This window comes from Melanostigma gelatinosum (assembly GCF_949748355.1).
Source record: "Melanostigma gelatinosum genome assembly, chromosome: 11".
NCBI classification, from domain to species: Eukaryota; Metazoa; Chordata; class Actinopteri; order Perciformes; family Zoarcidae; genus Melanostigma; species Melanostigma gelatinosum.
In genome coordinates, this window is record NC_136644.1 from 7,379,872 (window position 1) to 7,399,544 (window position 19,673).

Here is a 19,673-nt window from a genome sequence, read left to right on the forward strand (position 1 = left end):
CTGTGGCCATGGACTTGTTTGAACAATGAAAAGTAAAACATTCGACATGTTTCTCTCAGTGGCAGCCAAACCTGCGTACAGAATAAACATGGATATGAGGTACAGCAAGGCTGTTTATATCACCTGGATGAAGAGCGTCTGTATTTATTTATTTGCATTACCTTTCTGAGAAGTGAGTCAAGGTTATATGTTGATGTTGTATTTAATGTTATGTTGGAGGTATCGGACAAGTTGGGGATAAGGTCAGGTCGGGGCAAAGCAACATCTGAACGAAGTGACTCTACGTTGTAGTGTCACACTTTTCCTTTGTGAAAAGATTTAAATCCTGGGACGTTCAGGGGGAAAGTTTCAGCAGTTTCATTCAAAAGGTTGTCCTGGTTCACAAGGCAGTAGTGAAATGACAAGACTGACCCGTGTCAGTGTGAGGCCTCCTAGTGGTCAAACACAGGCAGTACATCAACAGATTGAATGATTGAAGTTTGAGCTGTTTTAAGGTTTATTGGGCCTCAAATGTAAAGCCTAGTCGGCGCTACACGGCTTTTATTCTCATCGAAAGATTGTGAAAATATGTGATGAGAGTCACTGAATGTCAATGCAGCAGTGCTTTTTTAATCTGCTGATTATATTAAGTCAGAAAATGGTAAAGATGGATATCACAATTTCCCAGAGCCCAAGGTGACGTCTTTAAATATCTGTTTTTGGTTCAATTAATAGTTTAAAACTCAAAGATATTCCATTTACTATCGCACAAGGCAAAGAAAAACAGCAAATTGGCATCATTTGGAAAGTGGAACAAGCACATTTTTGGAATTTTTCCTTGAAAAAAATCCCAAAAGCTGCCGATTCATTTTCTGTCAACTGGCGAATCAGTTTATGAATTCAGCACTACGTCACACAAACGACAAACATTTGCTTTTACTGTGATTTATTGTTACGTTTCGAGTTCCAGCGACGATGAGCACAGCATTGACATTATGCCCTAAAAGTACATTCTATACAGTATATCCAACACCGTACAGCCGTGAGGCGTTCACAAGCAGAGAGGAGCCACTGTCCCTCTGGTCCTTTGTCTTGAAATCAAACACAGAAAAAGTGCCAAAGTACATTGAACAGTTCAGAAATCTTAAAATCACCACACAACAACTGAAGGAGAAGCAATTAAAGTTACAGCACTCATTGATGGAATACGACCTCATGATTCATTAAGTCTACGATCAACAGTTATAAGTGCTTACATTGGAAGTATATGCAGCGGCAGGGTTGTTACAGTGACCTGGACCCAACTCCATTAAACCTCAGTCAACTGTGGTGAGTTGCCAAAGAGCTTCTGAGAGGTCTGGAAACAACCTGGCTGGATCCACAACTCCCAACAGTGCGCGCCGGTCACAGATATGCGATGTGCACACACCTCTGTCATTACAGTGGCTCCACGCTGGCTGGCTGTTGTTACAACACAAATCCCAACAGTGAAGCAGAGGTGAAAACATCTGGTCTGTGTGTCCAGGTAAGAGGAAGGGAAGGTAGTCGCTGGGTGAAAACACAGCTCCGTCTGAAAACATTTTCTGTTCACATTCAACGTTGTTTGCGTCACTTTACTGGATCCCGCCAGTTCTAACTCCTCGGGTGAGTTAAGGACTCACTTTGGATCACAATTTGTCCCAAAAAAAAAGGAAGACAAAATCTGGATAAATACAGGAAATGAAATGTCTTGTTGTGTCAGAGTTTAACTGACAAAACCATCATTCCTCTTACCGAATGCTTGTAATGGCAACACTATAAGCATTTATAAACACTGTACAAAGATTGAACAAGTGGTTTATAACACACTATATTGTACTTGTAAGCAGATATACACATTCATGTATTTGTCAACAGCTATAACTCCTCCTACAGTCAGCTAAAATATAGTAAAACACAAAAGTAATAATATAAAATACGTCTTCATAGGAGAATTACATTTACTGTAAAAATGAAAATGTCCTTACAGCTGCGTACAACTACGTTACAGCATGTTATCAACCATTTATTAACTGCGTTTATATACTGCTTATAAATGGTAAATAGTGGGACTTTAACGAAAGTGTTACAGTTTTAATTGTTGCAATTACAGATGGCTTCATGATATTTGCAGTATATTTTCTAAGTCGAGCTGAGTCCCAGGAGCGTTTTTAAAATCCGCACACTGACAACATTCTCATAGAAACTGACCAAAGACGCTCCTGAAATTGCACACGGAGATAAAAAGCTGATGTGATCCGTCTGTGTTCCAATTCATTTGTGCATTTCACGATATTGTCTGTGTAGCGTTTCCACCTTGATGTCGATACGCATCTGTTCCTGTTTGGACGGTACTGTCCTTTCTATTTGAGTCCTGTGACATTGGACTGAGGGTGGATGGATTTATTTACTGTAAATGCAGGGCTTGAGTAGGTGGGGTGTCCCTTCATGCCCTCTTCTCTCCCACCTCACGGTACAGTTCAGGACTCCTCGTCAGTGGCACTGGGGGTGCGCTCCTGGAGGAGAGATACAAGAGACAACTAGAGAATGTCTGCTACATAACATCTGATAAGATAAAGTTGGTAGAAAGACATAGTTAAGAATGGAGAAGAAATGTCGTCTCACACACACACACACACACACACACACACACACACACACACACACACACACACACACACACACACACACACACACACACAGGGAGTTACCTCTTCCTGCTCATCCTCGGAGTCGTCATCACTGACAACAGGTTTGGCTCTGGTGCGTCCTGTTCGTCTGCTGCGTCCCTTCCCTCGATCTCCACCCTTATCCTTCTTTCCCAGACGGATCTTCACTTTCACCGAGCGAGCTGGAGACAGTGTGTGTTTCATGTGATAAAGGGTCAGTGGGAAAAAGGACATCACAACAAGTACAACTCAAATCAACAAGAAAAGATAACTTACATTATACAAACAACAACAGACTAAAACTTAACAACAGTCCTGTGCCGCTCTCTTCACTCGGACATGGAAGCTTACATTCAGACTCCGATTCTTCCTCCAGCTCCTCTTCCTCTTCCTCGCTCTCCTCTCCCTCACTTTCCTCCTCCTTCTCGATCTTTTGCCTCAAACTGGTAAACACTGACTGGAGGACGATGGAGTCTTCGTATATCTGCTCACATGGTAGAAAAGAACCGCCTACTATCAACATCAAGTGCATAGAGGTAACAACGGTGCTCTCAGTGACCACAGTTCACGTGTGATTGTCAGCGTTTTATGATGGAGGCAGATAGAGAGCAAAAGCCATCCGCCATGCATGATGTAGGCGTCTGCTGGGCCAGTCATGAATAAGATGCATATATTCTAAGGTCTTCTATATATTCTAAGTCTAGATTGTTTCGGTGTGAGTTGCCAACTTTGGGAGATATCAGCCGATTTCTCCCCATTATAATGGGATTATGCGGTATTTTCGAGATAATCCACAGACCTTGTTGAGAGTAATAGTATACAATTTATTTCCAAAACTAGGCATCTCACACTAAAACAATCTAGATTGATAAATAGCACTACAGGTAAGAGGAAAAAAATATGTATTATTGATTTTATTCAAAGCTTTCTGGTCATGTCAATCAGGGTATGTATATATATATATATAACAAAAGAGCACAGTAAATACATGTATAATGACCTCGAAGTATCCTAAATAAAGGACAAGTAGTGGCTGAGATATGAAAGTAAGACAAATATTCATTTCTGCAGTGGGTAAAAATCAGACATACACCGAGTGAGAGCCGTATGCTGAACAGTACACAGTCGAGACGAGGACAGCAGCTGTTTTTCTGCATGCGTGAGTGAAGTAAGTCTCACCAGCGATCCCTCCAAGTTGAAGGTCTGAGCGTTTTGGAAGAGCAGCATGACGTCTCTCTCCATGTCACCCAGACTGCGGTAGCGATGACCCCGAATCCTCTCCTACAGCGAAGATACAGTACGTGCAACACTGAATATATAAGAGAAACGCCACATCCTTTGACCGTAACATTTTCTTTATTGTTGTTGTTGTGTGTGTTTTTTTGTTTCCTTCTGATTAACCTTGATCTTCCTGAAGTCCACAGGCTTGCGGATCAGTTCGTAGTACTCCGGCAGCTCTTTTCGAGACGGCAGCTGGATGAACACCTCGCTCAGCTGACGCCCACTGGCGCTGCAGGAAACGACATCATCAGGATGAGACGAAAACACTTTTATCAACACCTGAAAGCTGATTGAATTCAGCACATCAAATCCCCCGTCGTTCATTTATTCTATTCAAACACGATGGGTGAGAGATGACGGACTCTTATCTATGAACTAAATGTGTTCATTTTAGCTTCACAGTTCAGATCAACTACTGTTTGCCAGTTTCTAGCTGAAAATGTGGGATTTTTCTCTTCACATTAGTTTCTCTGTTAACCATAGTCGCACATCTTCATACATAGAACACTGTCAACGAACATATGAAAACCAAATAATAAAAACTGCTGATTTTTTTCATTGAGTACTGGTATAAAGTGGTGTCCGTGTTTGATGCCATTTGTGTGACATCTAATAGGTTAATTCATAAGCATGACAGTCTAAATGTCTGATCGGTGATGTTTCAGTGAGGGCAGAACAAAATCAACTGAGGAAATGTGCGTGAGCGGTTGTGAAAAATGCAAAGGGACTTTTTTCAGTTTCTATAAATGTTCAGGGAAGTGCACCAGAAAACGTGCGAGCTACCTGTCTTTATACTTGATGACGGCGTCCACGATCTTCCTCATCTTCTTCGAGAGGACGGGGGGGTTCGGGGAGAGTTTCTCAGCAGGCGGTCGTCCCCTCTTCCTCTGCCTCTTCCCATCCTCGTCTTTGTCCCCTCGTCCTCGTCCCCCCGAGGAAGAGGAGGGACCGGGGAGATCCAGGTCGCGGTCCCGCTTCCTCTTTCGGGTCGTCTTTTTGTGACGCACCTCCTCCTCGATCTCCTCCAGCGTGCCCTCCTCTATCGCCTGCACGGGAAACATAGACTGCAAGATTAAAGCAAAGGTATTGACACCACAAAAAATGAAGCAAAGAGTTTTTATTTTGAATTTGAATTTGACATCTGGTTCTCTGCCCTTTCCCCATTGAGGCTACTGACCTTGAGCCACTGCTTCTCCGTCAGTGAGTCGCTGTAGTCCACCTCCTTCCGCTGCCGAGATCCGCGTCCAAACAACTTCTCCTCCTCCTCCTCGCAGGTCAGTCGTTCAACCTCGGCGTCGTCCTTCATGATCCAGGTGGGCAGCTCGTCCTCCTCCATCAGACGAGGTTTTCGCCGAGGGTTACGGGCCTCCTCGCGACGGCGGTCCATGTCCATACGCTGAGGGAGGGAGACGAAGAAAAGAAGGGCAACGTAACGAATGAGTAGGGAGAGGAGTTACGTCTGCATGAGCTGTAATTCAGCCTCCGAACACTGACCATGAACTGGTCGAACTCCTCCTCGCTCCGGGCGATCATCTGGTTGACCGTCTCGTCATCGGGCACCTCATCCTCCTCCTGAACACAGCAGGCACACATTGGCAAGCGGAGCATAAGCAAGCTCACGCTTTAAAAAAACAACGGTGTTTCCGGTGCACGCACGCACGCACATTAATGCGTAGACACACTTCCTGGCCCACGACCTCGTCTTGCTCCTCGTGTTCCAGAATGGCCTGCAGGAAGGCCTTGCGCTCGTGGCTGGAGGACTTTTGGTCAAACATGCCGGCCTGAATGACCTTTTGGTCCACGTTCAGTTTGTACTTGGCAGCGGCCAGGATTTTCTCCTCAACGCTGTTGATCGTGCAGAGGCGCAGCACGCGCACCTCGTTCAGCTGACCGATGCGGTGGGCTCTGTCCTGAGCCTGCAGGTCCTGGAGCAGGACAAAGACAGATACTTCATAATTGCTGGTCAGTCACTCACACTTCTTTTTTTCCAAGGATGTATTATAATTCCTATAGTTACATTATAATTACTGTTATAATGCATTATAATGTAATTATAAGTGGTCATTGTAAAATAACTTTTACTCAGTTTTAGAACATAGATTTCATCTTTTTTCACTTTACTTAAATCAAACAATGACCACTTAAAGTAACTTACAATCACATTATAATGCAACAAACGGTGATTACAATGCATTATAAAAAAAGAGTATAATGTGTTACTATGGGAATTATAATACACTGTGATCCAAAAAAAAGAAAAAGAAACTCATAAGTCAATTGAAACGTTGTATAATACTGTGAGACATTCATTTTCTTTTGGTTTACACTATTCTCTTGTTGAACTCAAACAAACTGACCATTTATTGTCTGACCCTGAAGTCTGTGTGCTGCTGTGTTCATGTCTATTGTTGTGTGTGTATAGTAAGTGTCCTCCAGACACTCGCCTCTGCTACATCTGAGAGCAAATTGAAGTTGCTTTGATTAAACGGTGTCTTTTGTAAATTAAAACAAACATGCATCACACCTGATGTGGGTTCCAGTCAGAGTCAAAAATAACCACTGTGTCGGCAGACTGCAAGTTGAGGCCGAGGCCTCCAGCTCTTGTGCTCAGGAGGAAGATAAAGTAGTCTGACCCTGGTTCATTAAATGTCTTCAGCAACATTCCTCTATCGTCAGCTTTCGTAGTGCCTGAGATGTAAGAGGTGGACAAGAGAGAAGAGGAGCACATGAAGGAAATGAAGGAAAAACAAGCAGCAAAGTGTCACAGGAAGATTTCAGGGAAAAATTAGTTTTGAAATTCACAACCATCTCCAAGTGAACTGTCTCACCATCCAGACGCAGATACTTGAAGCTGCGATAGGCAAAGTAGTCCTCCATGATGGTCATGAGCGTGGTCATCTGACAGAAGAGCAGCACTTTGTGGTTTGTTGCGTTCAGCTTTGGCAGGATTCGATCCAACACCTCAAACTTTCCCGATGCTCGATACAGGTCAGCGCTGACGTAAAGGTAAGCGGTGTGGGTTACAAAGGTTACAGCGTGTGTGTGTGTGTGATCTTGACCTAAAGAGGAACTAGCACTTACCCCTGGACTATCCCACCAGAGAATCCTAAATGTTCAGAGAAAGATTCCTACAAAAGCAAACAAAAACTTATTCTTTAATTCAGTCATATACACAAAGTTGAACACTTTAGTATGAGGCTTCAGTTGAAGAGCTTGTACCGCTAAGCTTCCTATTGAATTGCCAAGTCAATCTAGTGTGTGAAAAGAGATTTCTTTGCATGGATCGGTTTGTGTGCTTTCTGGATTTTACACACGGTAAATGCCACTTTTATCCAAAGCACTTTACAAGGTTGTTGCCGATCATTCACCCATTCACGATGATGGCAGAGAGCTACCACACAGCAGTGGATTGAACCTCTCTAGCTCCTTATGTCCTGACACATTTACACAGAACACAGTGAAAGAAATAACTGAGCGACTAAATGTTTTTGCATCACCTCTATTTGCTGGAAGATGTACGGGTGGTTACAGATCTTCCTCAGCTGCATGATGGTGTTCATCAGGGTCTTTGTGCCTCCTTTACCCTGGTAAACGCAACCAGACAAAACGTACAGCTTGTAATCACAAGGTTATTCTTTCATTCAACATTGATTCATAAAGGGTTGTCCAAAGGCAGTCATCGATTCTCCCTCTGGGCTTCAATTAAAGCGATACGTATTTAAAAGTGAGAATGACAATTAAACTTCAGCACCAGCACCAATAAATAAAGATCTATTTTCTTTTCATTTTGAACATTTCCTGAAATTTCTTTATGAATGACAAATAAGCAATTCAAGTCTTTTCTCACAGTGAAAGCCCAATAATCTACTAGACCCGTCTCCTTCAATAACTCTCCAGGTGTGATCATATAAATGATGTAGTGCCACTTATTGTTGAGCCTATTATGAACTAGAATTACCACTTTGTGGTTGTTTACCTCCACAAACCAGTCAAGTTGCAGTTCACAGCCATGTCTGTCCAAATTGTCATCACTTCATCATTTTATCCTCAAAGACATTTGTGTGAAATTTTCATAATTAGCATATGAATTTTTTAGAAATGTCAACTTGAATCCAAGTGGACTTTTTTGCCAAATTGCCAGGCGTTCATGAAATATTGCTTTCACGCGAATTGACCGAACCGGGAAACACAATGCCTCCGGCCACGGCTGTCGTGTTTCACAACTGTCATTTCCAAAATTGAGAACATTTTCGATGACGGAAAGTAAACGGACAGTACGGGACACATCAACTTCCTAAAACACAAAACTGAGTTATTTTGATGTTGTTGAGTTCTATTAATGCCTGAGCCAAATAGCCACACAGTGTTTGTGTCCTCACCTTCTTGTCCTTCTCTGATCCATCAGTGAGCAGGATCCCCTTAGCCTGCATGTGCCTGTACAGCACCCTCTGAAGAGACGACATGTCACACTTGATCACGTATTCCACCTGACGGAGAGGAGAGACAGGGGGAACTAATGAAAGAAGTTCACCAGCATTGTAATCATGATATTATTTTAAAACATACGAGTGACCACTAGAGGTTTTCTTTCCCATCCATTAGGAGATCATCTGGACTAATATGTGCTGGTCTCTTCTCATGTGTTAGTATATTAGTTCGCTGTGTGTGCTAAATTAGGTGAAACATGCCTTCTCTGGAAGCTGTGCCTCCACTTCCTTCTTTAATCTGCGTAACAGGAAGGGCCGAAGTACTTTGTGGAGACGACGGATAATCAAGATGGTCTCCTCTTCATTGAGGTCCACCTGCAGAGTGAAAGAGGCAGACATTTGGCAATTTTACCTCGTGCCTGTCGTCGTCTGTCAAAGGCTTTTCTTAAAATAAGCAAATGTGACGTGGCTACAACCGAGCCCTTCTCTCCACCTTCTCTCCGGTCATGGCGAACGGGGCGTTGAACCACTGCTCGAAGGTGATGCAGCTCTTGAAGATGGTGGGCAGGAGGAAGTTCAGCAACGCCCAGAGCTCGGGTAGTTTGTTCTGCAGGGGCGTGCCCGTCAGCAGGACCCGCCGCGGGGCCAGGTAGTGGGTGTTCAGGACCTGGGTCAGCTTGCAGTGATGGTTCTTCATCCGGTGGCCCTCATCCACGATCATGTACTTCCAACGAATCTGTTGGGGTTGAGGAGAGGGGAGGAGCACGTCTGGATAAAGTTGCTGCTATACTGTTTAACTGCATCCAAATCAACCAAAAAACAGAGAAGGAAACATCTCTTGTCCTCTCTGTCCTCGTGAGGCGCGCTGGCTCCGGCCCGAGCCAAAGCTTTTTGAGCGATTCTTGCCTGAACTACAACATCCACCTTTGAGCAGTCAGGAAGCCTATATGAGCCTATATGACTACAGTGTGGCAGCACCTAGGAGAAAGCACTGACAAACAGGGGGGTCAGATTGGCCAGGATGAAACACTTTCAGACTTTTGGGGATTTAGGGAGTGTGAGACGACAAACGAAAAAAAGACATCGAAACCTCAAAGTCAAGTGATTAAGAACTAGGAATGACACTATGACTGCCTGGGTCTGTTTGTGCGGGTCCTTCCGCTCGTGTTTGTTTGTACATCCGTTCTCACCTTGGCCAGTACTTGTTTGTCCTTGATGATGTACTCGTAAGTGGTGAGTAAAACGTTGAACTTGCCACTGCGCAGTTGGGGGAGGAACGCTCGTCTGGCAGCAGGAGACCCCTGAAAGCCAAAAAGAATGTAATTCCAGATATATTGAAAAAAATTCATAGATATATAGCATGTCTAATAAAAAAGAAATATTGACAATATTTTACAAAAAAAGCAATACTAATACAATAAAAATAAGTGCATCTTTAGAAACATGTTCTTGGCTGCAAAAACCCACCTTGTAGGACACTTTCACCACCGTCGGCGCCCACTTGTCAAACTCATACACCCAGTTAGAAAGAGTTCTGTCAATGAGAGACAGCTCTGTTGTCATTTGGCAATTCATTCGGAACAATAAAACATCCTTTTTTTCTTTATTTGTAGTGTAAATCACTTCCCTGACGAGCGAGAACAAAATGAAGAGGTTACACTAACGAGAGGGGTACAATGATGAGGGAGGGCCCATTGAGCCGTTTGTGCTCTATGAGGTGCGTGATGAGGGCGATGGTCTGGATGGTTTTTCCCAAACCCATCTCGTCCGCCAGGATCCCATTCAGGTTGTTGTTGTAGAGGGAAACCAGCCACTCCAGACCTTTAATCTGACAGACACGTCAAGCAAAACATTTACCTCCCTTGTCAAGTCCTAACATTAAACATGTCTTTGTGCAAGAGAGTGACCATCATGTAATTGATCGCATTGGACTGTGTTCACCTGATACTGTTTGAGTTGTCCATTTACTAACAAGGTGGACTGTTTCTCCACCTTCTCTGTGACAGCGTGAGCCACTGAATAATAAGACTGGAGGGTTCGGGCGAACGCTGCGCCGCTGTACTCGTCATCCACATCCTGCTTAGCGTTTCTGCGGAGGACACACACAGCAGCTTTATTCGATCATTTTGTAAATACCTGTTGAGCACATGCTTTTGCTTTGTTTACGGTGGCCCTGAGAACATAACTGGTACAAAAGTGTATTTAAGTGCGATACTCCATATGCGTACTCACTCAAGGATGTGCTGGACGTCCACCTCCAACACGTCCTCGCTGTCAGGGTCTGTAATCTTCTTCTTTTCCTCCACCTGGGTAGCTGATGGCTGAGGCTCCTCCTCTTCCTCCTGCCAGACAGCTTGTCAGTGACCAGTAGCAGTGAATGTGAAACTGGCTTCATGTCAACATGTCTTTAAAAACCACCCACCTCCTCCTCTTCCTCTTCCTCGCTGTCTTCACTGTCTGAGCGAGGAGCCACCTCATAACTGGACAGAATACGAGCATACTCAAATTAAGTCAACTAACGGACCCTGTATCTGCACATTATTACTGTACAAGTCATCCTCATGCACAAGTCCATGTTTAATCACACACACAAAAGCCCTAAAGCGTATTAAATAAAATAAACTAGCGAACGGAAGCCATGCTAGCAGCCCTGTGAGGCTATACCGTTCATAACATACCAGGAAACAAACATTATGCTGTCTGAAAACTGGAAGGACAACTTCAACTCAGTACAACTCAATTTTTATCAGACCGAGTGGAACTTCCGGTATAGTTAGGCTCAGCTGTGCTTTGAAGTGATTGATAACGTAGCATGCTAGCATGAGTTAGCATAAAAGCTGACATACGTGGTAACAACAACCAGACATTAACATGCTGACAGGTAATATTTAGCCTTTTAGCATCATAATATTTGCAAGTTAACATGCTTATGTTTAGCAACGTAATGTTAAGCTAACTAGCATACAGTTATGATGTTTTTGCTGCAAGACAAATGAACCCTGGGGGACAATAAAGGTAAAGTTGTTCATTTAGCATGCAAATGTGCATACAGTTAGCACCTTTACCATGTTATGTAGCACTGAAGCATCTAAGTTACAACTAAGAGTCGAGCCAGTTGATGGTGCAAGATGAAAAGTCAAAGGGGTCATCACATATTTATCATTTTTTTCCTCTCTGGACCTTGAATTTCATGGACATTCATCCCTTGTCAAGATGCAGTATTTCGATAGGGCTGGGCGATGAGGAGAAAATCAAAAATCCAATAATAATATTATATAATAATAATATAATATTTTTTACCAAATACGTCAACAACAATATGTTATGGTTGACCATTGGTGCTTTCACAACATATTTACACAATGAGATTTTTGATAAATAATCATCAGTAATGTGGCCTTAATGAGTAAGTGGGTAAAGGCAAACGATAGAACAGCTAAGTTCAGAAAAGAACATCACTTTACTGTAATGCATCGTCTAAAACCAGGAAAAGACAACACTAATGCCATATTACGACATCCAAAATAATCTAAGATGATATCTAGTCTCGTATCAAGATATCGATATATTGCCCAGACCTATCAACAGACCGACAGACCGACAGACATTGCAGCACCTACAGCCACAGACACACACATTCTCACACACAAGCCACTCTTCCTCTCTTCAGCCGGTCTCACCCGGGGTTCATCTCCAGCCAGGTCTCCAGCTGTCCGGCTTCAGGAGCGTCCACTCCTGTCAGGATGTTCCCACTGTCCACATGGATGACCTTCACGGGCAGGTCACTCATCTGACTCGTCTCATCCAGAGGCTGCAGGGGACCAAGCAAGTTATCTTTAGGACGGGGCTAGTTTCCGTGGGCTGGGTTTAAATGGTGGCTGATGTGTGTGAAAGTTGAGTTTAACAACCAATAAGTATCGAGCAAATATCCAATTTAAGTAGAGTGTAGGCTGCATGAATATTATTTCTACCCGTATGCACACATGGCATTGAGTGGTCACGAGTTGCAGATAGCCATTGGTTTGAGATATGTACATATAATACGGTGATGTTTGTTTGTGCCGCTTTGTGCACCATGAAAATATAGCTGGTAAATATTTGCACGGTGAACAAAAAAAATCATTTTGGGAGCAAAAAGGTTTTACTTTTTTTGCCATGACAACACTCGAAAGAAAAATATTACCCTGCTGAAGCTATGTGTGAAGTTTGGTCGATGCTGTGTTTAAAAGGAGGTCTCTATGGAGACCACAGAAAGCAAATAAACAAAGATTCCCAGTGTTGTGAACCCAACATATTTAAAGAGCAAAAATCATTGACTTTTAATATCCCCTTTAACTACTTCTTTCTCACTGGAATAGACACACAGTAATATTTACAACTATTTTGAATGCCATCACTACAGCTGTTGCATCTGCTCACCTCTCCATCAGGGCCCATGGCAGCGGTCTGAGCCTCAGCGATCTCCAACTGTGAGACAAGAAGCTGACTAGTCACAACAGAGACCCACATACAACTCATTCATTTTCACAAACAAAGATCACAGCTCCTGGTGTTCCCCATACCTTCTTCTTTTTCTTCTTCTTCTTCTTTTTCTTCTTCTTTTTCTCCTTGAGGGCCTGCACAGCTTTGTGAGCTCGTACCAGCTCGGTGAGGTTGGCGACGTACTCGTCGGTTTGCTGCAGCAGGTAGGCCAGACGCTTGTCCTTCTTCTGGTCAATCAGTTTACGATAGCCCTCCTCATCCTCAGCCTGGGAAAGGGGGTGGGGATAGACGCACATACAGTGTGTGTAGCAGCATGCGTATACTGGCAAGTGTGTGACGTTCATGCTTGCGTGACTGCGCCCGTGTGGTTCCTCCTTACCATGAGCCTCCTCATCCTCTCCTTCTCGATGCGCTCATTCTCTTTCTTCTGCTCCCGTTCCGTGTTGGCATGGTACGTCGCCACCGCTTTGGTCAGTTTCTGCATTTTGCCCGTGATGGAGCGGTGGTACTCTTTGAAGTCTTTGGCGTGCTGCAGGATGCTGTTGAGGTTCTCCTGAGAACGGAGCGCATGCGCCGAAGACGAAACACAGATGAAGAGGAGCCATGAAAAAAAAAAGATCACATTTAATCTCATAGGTGACATCACGACTGTATTTGTCCTCCACCTGATGTTTCTGTCTGCGCTTGCGCTCTTGCTCGATCTTCTGCTGTTTCTCCAGTTTCTCCGTGATGCGCGCCTCTCGCAGAGACTGCCGCTTGCTTCGCTTGTAGGCCTTGGCATCGAGGGCGGTCTCCAGAGCTGTGTCGCGGCGCATACACACCACCACCTCCTGACGCAACTGTGGATAGTTAACACGCACGGACCAATACGCAAAAACATCATCAACACCAACGACGGCAACGAAAACACGCAAAAGAAATGCGATGCTGAGAAGGTTGAAGGTGACCATTTGGTGTGTGCATACCTGTCTCTGGAAGTTCAGCAGTCGGAGGGCTTTGAGCTCTATAGTAGCTTTGGTACGTAGATCACCAGCCAGAGAGCCCGGCAGGTTCTCCAGTTCAGCAATACGATGAGTCATACGAGCCTGTAACCTGAGGGAGTGCTAAGTTGCATTTTACTATGAATTATTTATGGTGTGTTTTTTTTACTTTGGATTCTGAGTACCTCTGGTACACAGTATACAAGAAAAAAACTTCAAACGTTTTGAATTGCTTAAAATAAATTCAGCAAGAAAACTCTCCAGCAATGTCCTGTTTATAGTACATTGTGCAGTCACCATTCAACCCTTCAGATTCAGCCATTTTCCGCTCCAGAAAAAGTAAATGAGATGAGGGAACGTGTGAATCCCCTGGCGTACCTGAACTCCCTCTCCTGCAGTATCTCCATTGGGTCGAGGCCGCAGGGTTTCTGAATGGGGGTAATGCGGTTCTGCTTGCCGTGGTAAGGCATCATGGGAGTGGGCTGTGCTTGCTGGCCGGGGGACTGAGTCTGTGGCGGCATTACTGGGGAGGCGGCGGGGGGAACTGAGGGCGGGGCAGGAGAGGGCCGACCTGTGGGCTGAGGGGGAATAAGCTTTTGCGGTGCGTTGGAGGGCGCTGCTGCGTTCACCATGGGACCTGGAGGGAAGTGGAGAGTGGGAATGAAGGAAAGGTCGACAAAATGTATTATTTTCATGACATATTATTTTAGTGTCCCTCCCTATAATTCTGTTTTTGGCTAAATTTCGACCAGAGGACACTGAAACATGAAATCTTCTGCTGCACAGGAAGTTATGTATTTTCTGCTTAAAGGTAGTCTGGGGAGTTATTGACCACTGGTGGCACTATAGAGCAATGTTTTTAAGAGTGGGAATATTGTTTGTATTGTGCACAACCATGAGGGCGACGGCGTACACATACCAGCCGTTGGTTTTCACGCTATTCCATAAAGGCACCAATGAAACGTTTTAATGCACCAACAAAGACAGGGAAGAAGTAGACTGCCAGCAAATAAACATGCCGTGCGTTTCATTACCCATAATAAAACACTATTTAATATGCCAGAAAGAGATCTAGTGTGTCCCAATACTTACTAAGTCAAACACAGTATGCCAAAAATACTAGGATGCCCAACTGCATCTGGTCACATTTTGAAGAATGCAAGCATCTTTAACAAAAATATTTAGCTTGGATTAATATCAGGATAAATACTGGAAGGGAGAATAAATGTAAGAATATGCAGCCTGTATCAACACATTATAATGTGCCAGGGGCTACAATGTGAACATAATGCTAAAACCATAACATCTTATTTAGAAATTCTTAAATGATGACACACTTGGCCTCATATATTGGCATATGAACATATTGTTCCTAACTGTATACTACTTTTCTTACCCGGATTAAGAGTCTGAACTGGAATTCATATGAACTTACCAGCTTTCACTCAGCCCCTCTTCCTCTAACCAATATCACTCACACTAGTGAGAGTCCAAGCTCTCGCAGCAGCAGCACCTTCATACCTTCAGGCCAGGACTTCGGAGGTCCGTTTGGGTTTTGTCCCTGCATCCCAGCTGGACCCGATGGGCCTGGAGGAGGCATGTTGGGACCCATCATTCCTAAAGAAACAAATATGTGCAAATTATTCTAAGACTTTTGGTGCATTTAGAACACAAAATATAAATAAAAAACAATTTGAAAAAAAAAAGATAATTTGCCCATCAGACCACAGGGTATATCTTGGTATTCCACACATTTTCCCGTGTATGCTCACCATGAACTCGACTGTAGCCTGAGCCCATAGGCCCAGGCACTGGTACTGGTCCTGCTGGCCCACCTATTGGCCCGCCTCCAGTTCCGGGAGCCAGGCTGGGCATGGGCTGCTGCTGCATCCCGGGCATCGGCCTCTTCCCTTGGACAGCCATCTGGAGGTGGTCTGGCAGGGGCTGCCCCCGGGCCAGCATCTTATAAGCCATGATCTGGGCTCTGAGTTGGTGAAGCTGGTTTTGGTTGAAAGGAGTCGGGCCTGCAGGACCTCCAGGACCTCCAGGGCAATGAAGGCCTCCAGGTTCAAGGCCAGGAACGAGGCTGGAGACACCGGGGCCCAGGCTGGGTCCAGGGCTGGGGCCTGGGCCGGAGCTACCTGGAGGGCCAGGCCGGTTATTGGGACCCACGGTGTGTTGATCGCCATCCAAAGGTGCAGAGGCAGAGCCGGGACCACCAGAGGAGGAGGAGGAGGATGGCATAAGAGGTCCAGAGGGGGGGCCATTTGAAGGGACAGGGCTGGAGTGGTCAGAGCCACCCAATGGAGAGTGGTAACCTGGAAGGATACATTTGACATTTCGGGAAATATTTGTCTGACCAAGAAATATTCCCATAAAAAATCCCAGTAATACCACAAATTGATGTTTTTGTGGTTCATATTAAACAAACGAGACATGAGGTGTTAATTCGTGAACTTTCCAGTCTTGATGCTGAGGTGAGCAAACAGGCTGCTGGCTGTAGCTTCATATTTAGCGCATCGACACGAGACTCTTAGCAGGAAAGGGAATAAGCTGATTTTCCAAAATGTCGTAACTATCCCTTTAACAAAAGCCTGCAGCGTAGCCCGATGGATAATGAGTCACTCCCTCACACTATTCAAATCCCATCAGACTGTTGTTTCATAATGTTGTTAACGCTGATTCACAGTGCTAATTCTGTCCCTTCCTTATTGCTGCATGCAAACGAGAAAGCCACAAAGTTGCTACGTGACTGGTAGCAGTGCCTTTGTTACACTAAGCTGCTCTGCTGTGTTTTGATCTAAAAAAAAAAACTAAAAAAAACTTTAGGGAGTTTGAAACAACGGCTCGTAACGGCCTGCTACAACAGAGACACTCCCTATGAGCCGGCCAGGCCACATGACCGCACAACAGGTCTTGCACAATGCTGGGAAGGGTGAAATTGTGTAAACTAAGTCTACGTAGCGCCTACCTTGCGAGTGTTGGTCTAGAGGGCTGGGCGGGGGGCCCATACCACTGTGCCCGCCCTGTCTCATAGACAGTCCCTTCATCTGACTGAAGCGGCCCTCCTCACCCATCCCCTTCTCATGCAGGCTCTCCATGGACTGTGGGAGAAATCAAACGGGCTTGAAACAAAACTATCATCCTGGTAGTTTCAGCTGCAAACATCACATAGTTCTAATAGGGAAAAAAGCAGATTGAAATAAACAACATAGGAGACCAACAGTAGCCATCCTGTACAAGGGAGAGAGGTTGAAACGCCTCTTGGAGCAACGCTGGACTGGTCACTTTGGCACTGTCTCTGTTGTTTTAAGATCATTTGATGACCTGGTCACCCTCCTCAAAGAGATTGACAACCAGAAGACCTATGGCGCAGACGTGCGCGTTGAAGCGGCAGGTTGTGTGGGGAAATCAAGGAGCGCTTCGGAGAGCGCAACTGCACGGTTATGGGTGCATTAAAGGTGCTGGACCCAGAGGACGCCGATTTTCTCAACGCATCTAAGATCACCCCACTATTGAAGCTCACCAACACGTCCGTGGTGGATACGGAGTACACGGTTGCTAACCAGTTCCTACGTGCGCGAATGGATGACACATCCCCACCTGACGGGGGAAGATGGACAATGGCAAAAGTTCTTAAATACCTTCACCAGCCTCTTGAGGCAATGCCAAGCGTAATAACTGCTCTGAAACATGCACTGACTTTTGTGCACTGGCCCTCTGTGACAATTCCTTCTCCACTTTAAAGAATGTTTTCTCAGATCACAGACAGTCGATGCTCCACAAACGAAAGGCCAACCTGATTATGCTAGCTTTCGAGAAGGACTTAACAAAGAAGTTCAGGAGTGAATGGAGGGACACTGTCCTACGCAGATTTCACTCGGTGGCCAATCGTCGTCTCCCGCTCTACTAATGGTGAGTTATCTGGTTTTATCCAGCCTCCTGGCCCTATGGACTAGGCTAAATGATTGGTTGTAGGCCTATGTGTTTGTTCTTTCTTGGAAAAACAAACAAATATGTGATGCAAAGCAATGTTTTCTTAATTTCTGTTGTAGGCTCGCTGTTGGTAGGCCCTTTTCGTTGTTGCTGCATGCTGCGCTGCTGTGCTCCGCTCCGTTTCGGACAAACTCCGCACAGTGTGTTGTTGTAGAGTGTGTTGTTATTGTTGTTGTTGATGTTGTTGCTGGATGTGCCTATTTTTTAAATGTCTTGTTGTGGCTGAATCTGCTATCTGCTGATCTTTCAATACACAAGTTGACCTACTATGCTACCATCGGCTGTAAAAAAAACAAACAAAAAAAACGTGCCCCCCCCCCAAAGCAACATAAGGCCCCCCTGCAAATCAGTGCCTGGAGCCGGGCCTGGTCTCAGCAAGACATTGGGGGGTCTCTCCATCCTTACTTTGTGCAGAGGGTGCATGTTCTCCTGGCCGTATGCAGAGGGCCCTGACTGGGAGTGTCCAGAGGAGGGAGGGCCCGGGCTGGGGCCCATCATACCGTGAGAGGAGCCCGGGGAGGGCCCGGGGCCCAGCATAGCCCCGGGGGAGGGACCCGGACCAGGGGAAGGACCTGGGCGAGGTGTGCCTCCCATGGGGGGATCTGGCGTTGACATCGCCCTGGATCTCCTGCTCCTCGGTGAGCAACAGGGACCTGAGAGAAATGACAGAGGTGAGAGAGAGGAGGGCGGGGTCTTTGCGAAACACATTTGCAATATGCAAAAGTAATTGATCTGAATTAGCATATTCATTTAGTGGTTTGATTAGACAGAACTGTTGGAAACAGCTGGACAGTGAGGCTGCATATCTGATTTAACTATGCCGTTCTGATAAATGATGTGGCTGCACAATCCTTGCAAGATATGGTTGAATCTTATCCAACGCCTGTCAGGTGAAGACTCCATTCTCTCACTGCGCTGCAGCAAATCATCCGTTGCGCGCAGATGCAATTACGGCTGCAGGATCTACCACTGCACTTGAACTGAACACGGGGGCAATCACAGTCAATTATGCACATGAGCCCATGATGCTACTGAGAACCCCTCCCCCCCCCGACCACGAAAGGGTGTCTCGTTAAATATGAAAAAGGGGAATGGCGGACTGTGCTTGTGCGACTGACCTACCCGCATGAACAGGACAGGCAGTCCCGGGTGAATGTCTGCGCTCCCGAGTTGGTATTTGCGGGGGATGAAAAAGACGGCGCAGCGGTTGACGCAATTAGTCTACTCACCCTCTTCGTAATGTGCCTTCTAGCGTTGATTTGTTTCGCCGGCACGGCTCGAGCGCCCCCTGCGCCGCTTCTATGACCGAATGTCTAGTCACGGATGTGCGGCAGTGCGCATGCGTGTGCAGCTCCAGTAAGGCTCTGCATTTTGTGAAGTCTGTACTGTACAATGTGTGTGAGTCCTTTAGTTATACTCAAATATAGGTTTTAACGTACACCTTAAAGAATATAAGGATAAGAGTCTGCATATGCTTAAATAAGGCCTTTAAAAAAATAATTTAAATGCTAAAATCATTTTCTTCATTACTTTTTTGTTCAGTTAATATTTGTTTTCATTAATTTGTGTACACGACTGTTAAATCATGAAACACTGGGGACTATGAACCGAGTAATAGTAATTATTGTAGTAGATTAATGATAAAGCACAAAAAGATGCAGTAGGCTACTTCGGATTAAATAAAAATATCAAATTTTTAACAGAAGTGATAAAATAAACAACTAACCTAAAGTATTTTAAGATTTCTGAGGAGTTGAAAACTATGATGCCTTAACGCAACATGAACCAATGTTTTTTTTTTCTGTACAGGATGATTTTCACAGAACAAAAAAAGAAATGAA

General features: G+C 44.9%; 1 protein-coding gene across 1 annotated transcript; it reads right to left on the reverse strand.

Annotated features, from left to right (window-relative positions):
• Positions 1-929: 929 nt before the first annotated feature.
• On the reverse strand, positions 930-19,148 carry smarca4b (SWI/SNF related BAF chromatin remodeling complex subunit ATPase 4b). Its single transcript, XM_079278427.1, has 34 exons — positions 19,062-19,148; positions 18,238-18,485; positions 16,808-16,940; positions 15,609-16,154; positions 15,358-15,453; positions 14,215-14,473; positions 13,822-13,948; positions 13,522-13,695; positions 13,236-13,409; positions 12,937-13,122; positions 12,794-12,841; positions 12,055-12,185; positions 10,797-10,854; positions 10,607-10,716; positions 10,316-10,463; positions 10,039-10,202; positions 9,842-9,908; positions 9,565-9,675; positions 8,868-9,110; positions 8,636-8,749; positions 8,327-8,434; positions 7,445-7,531; positions 7,029-7,075; positions 6,776-6,942; positions 6,472-6,635; positions 5,612-5,872; positions 5,442-5,519; positions 5,125-5,343; positions 4,731-4,993; positions 4,068-4,176; positions 3,846-3,947; positions 3,018-3,150; positions 2,709-2,848; positions 930-2,513 (listed from the first exon to the last, which is right to left on the reverse strand). The coding sequence occupies exons 2-34, from the start codon at positions 18,445-18,447 to the stop codon at positions 2,478-2,480; spliced, it is 5,013 nt and encodes a 1,670-aa protein (XP_079134553.1). The 5' UTR covers positions 18,448-18,485; positions 19,062-19,148; the 3' UTR covers positions 930-2,477.
• Between the last annotated feature and the right edge of the window lie 525 nt (positions 19,149-19,673).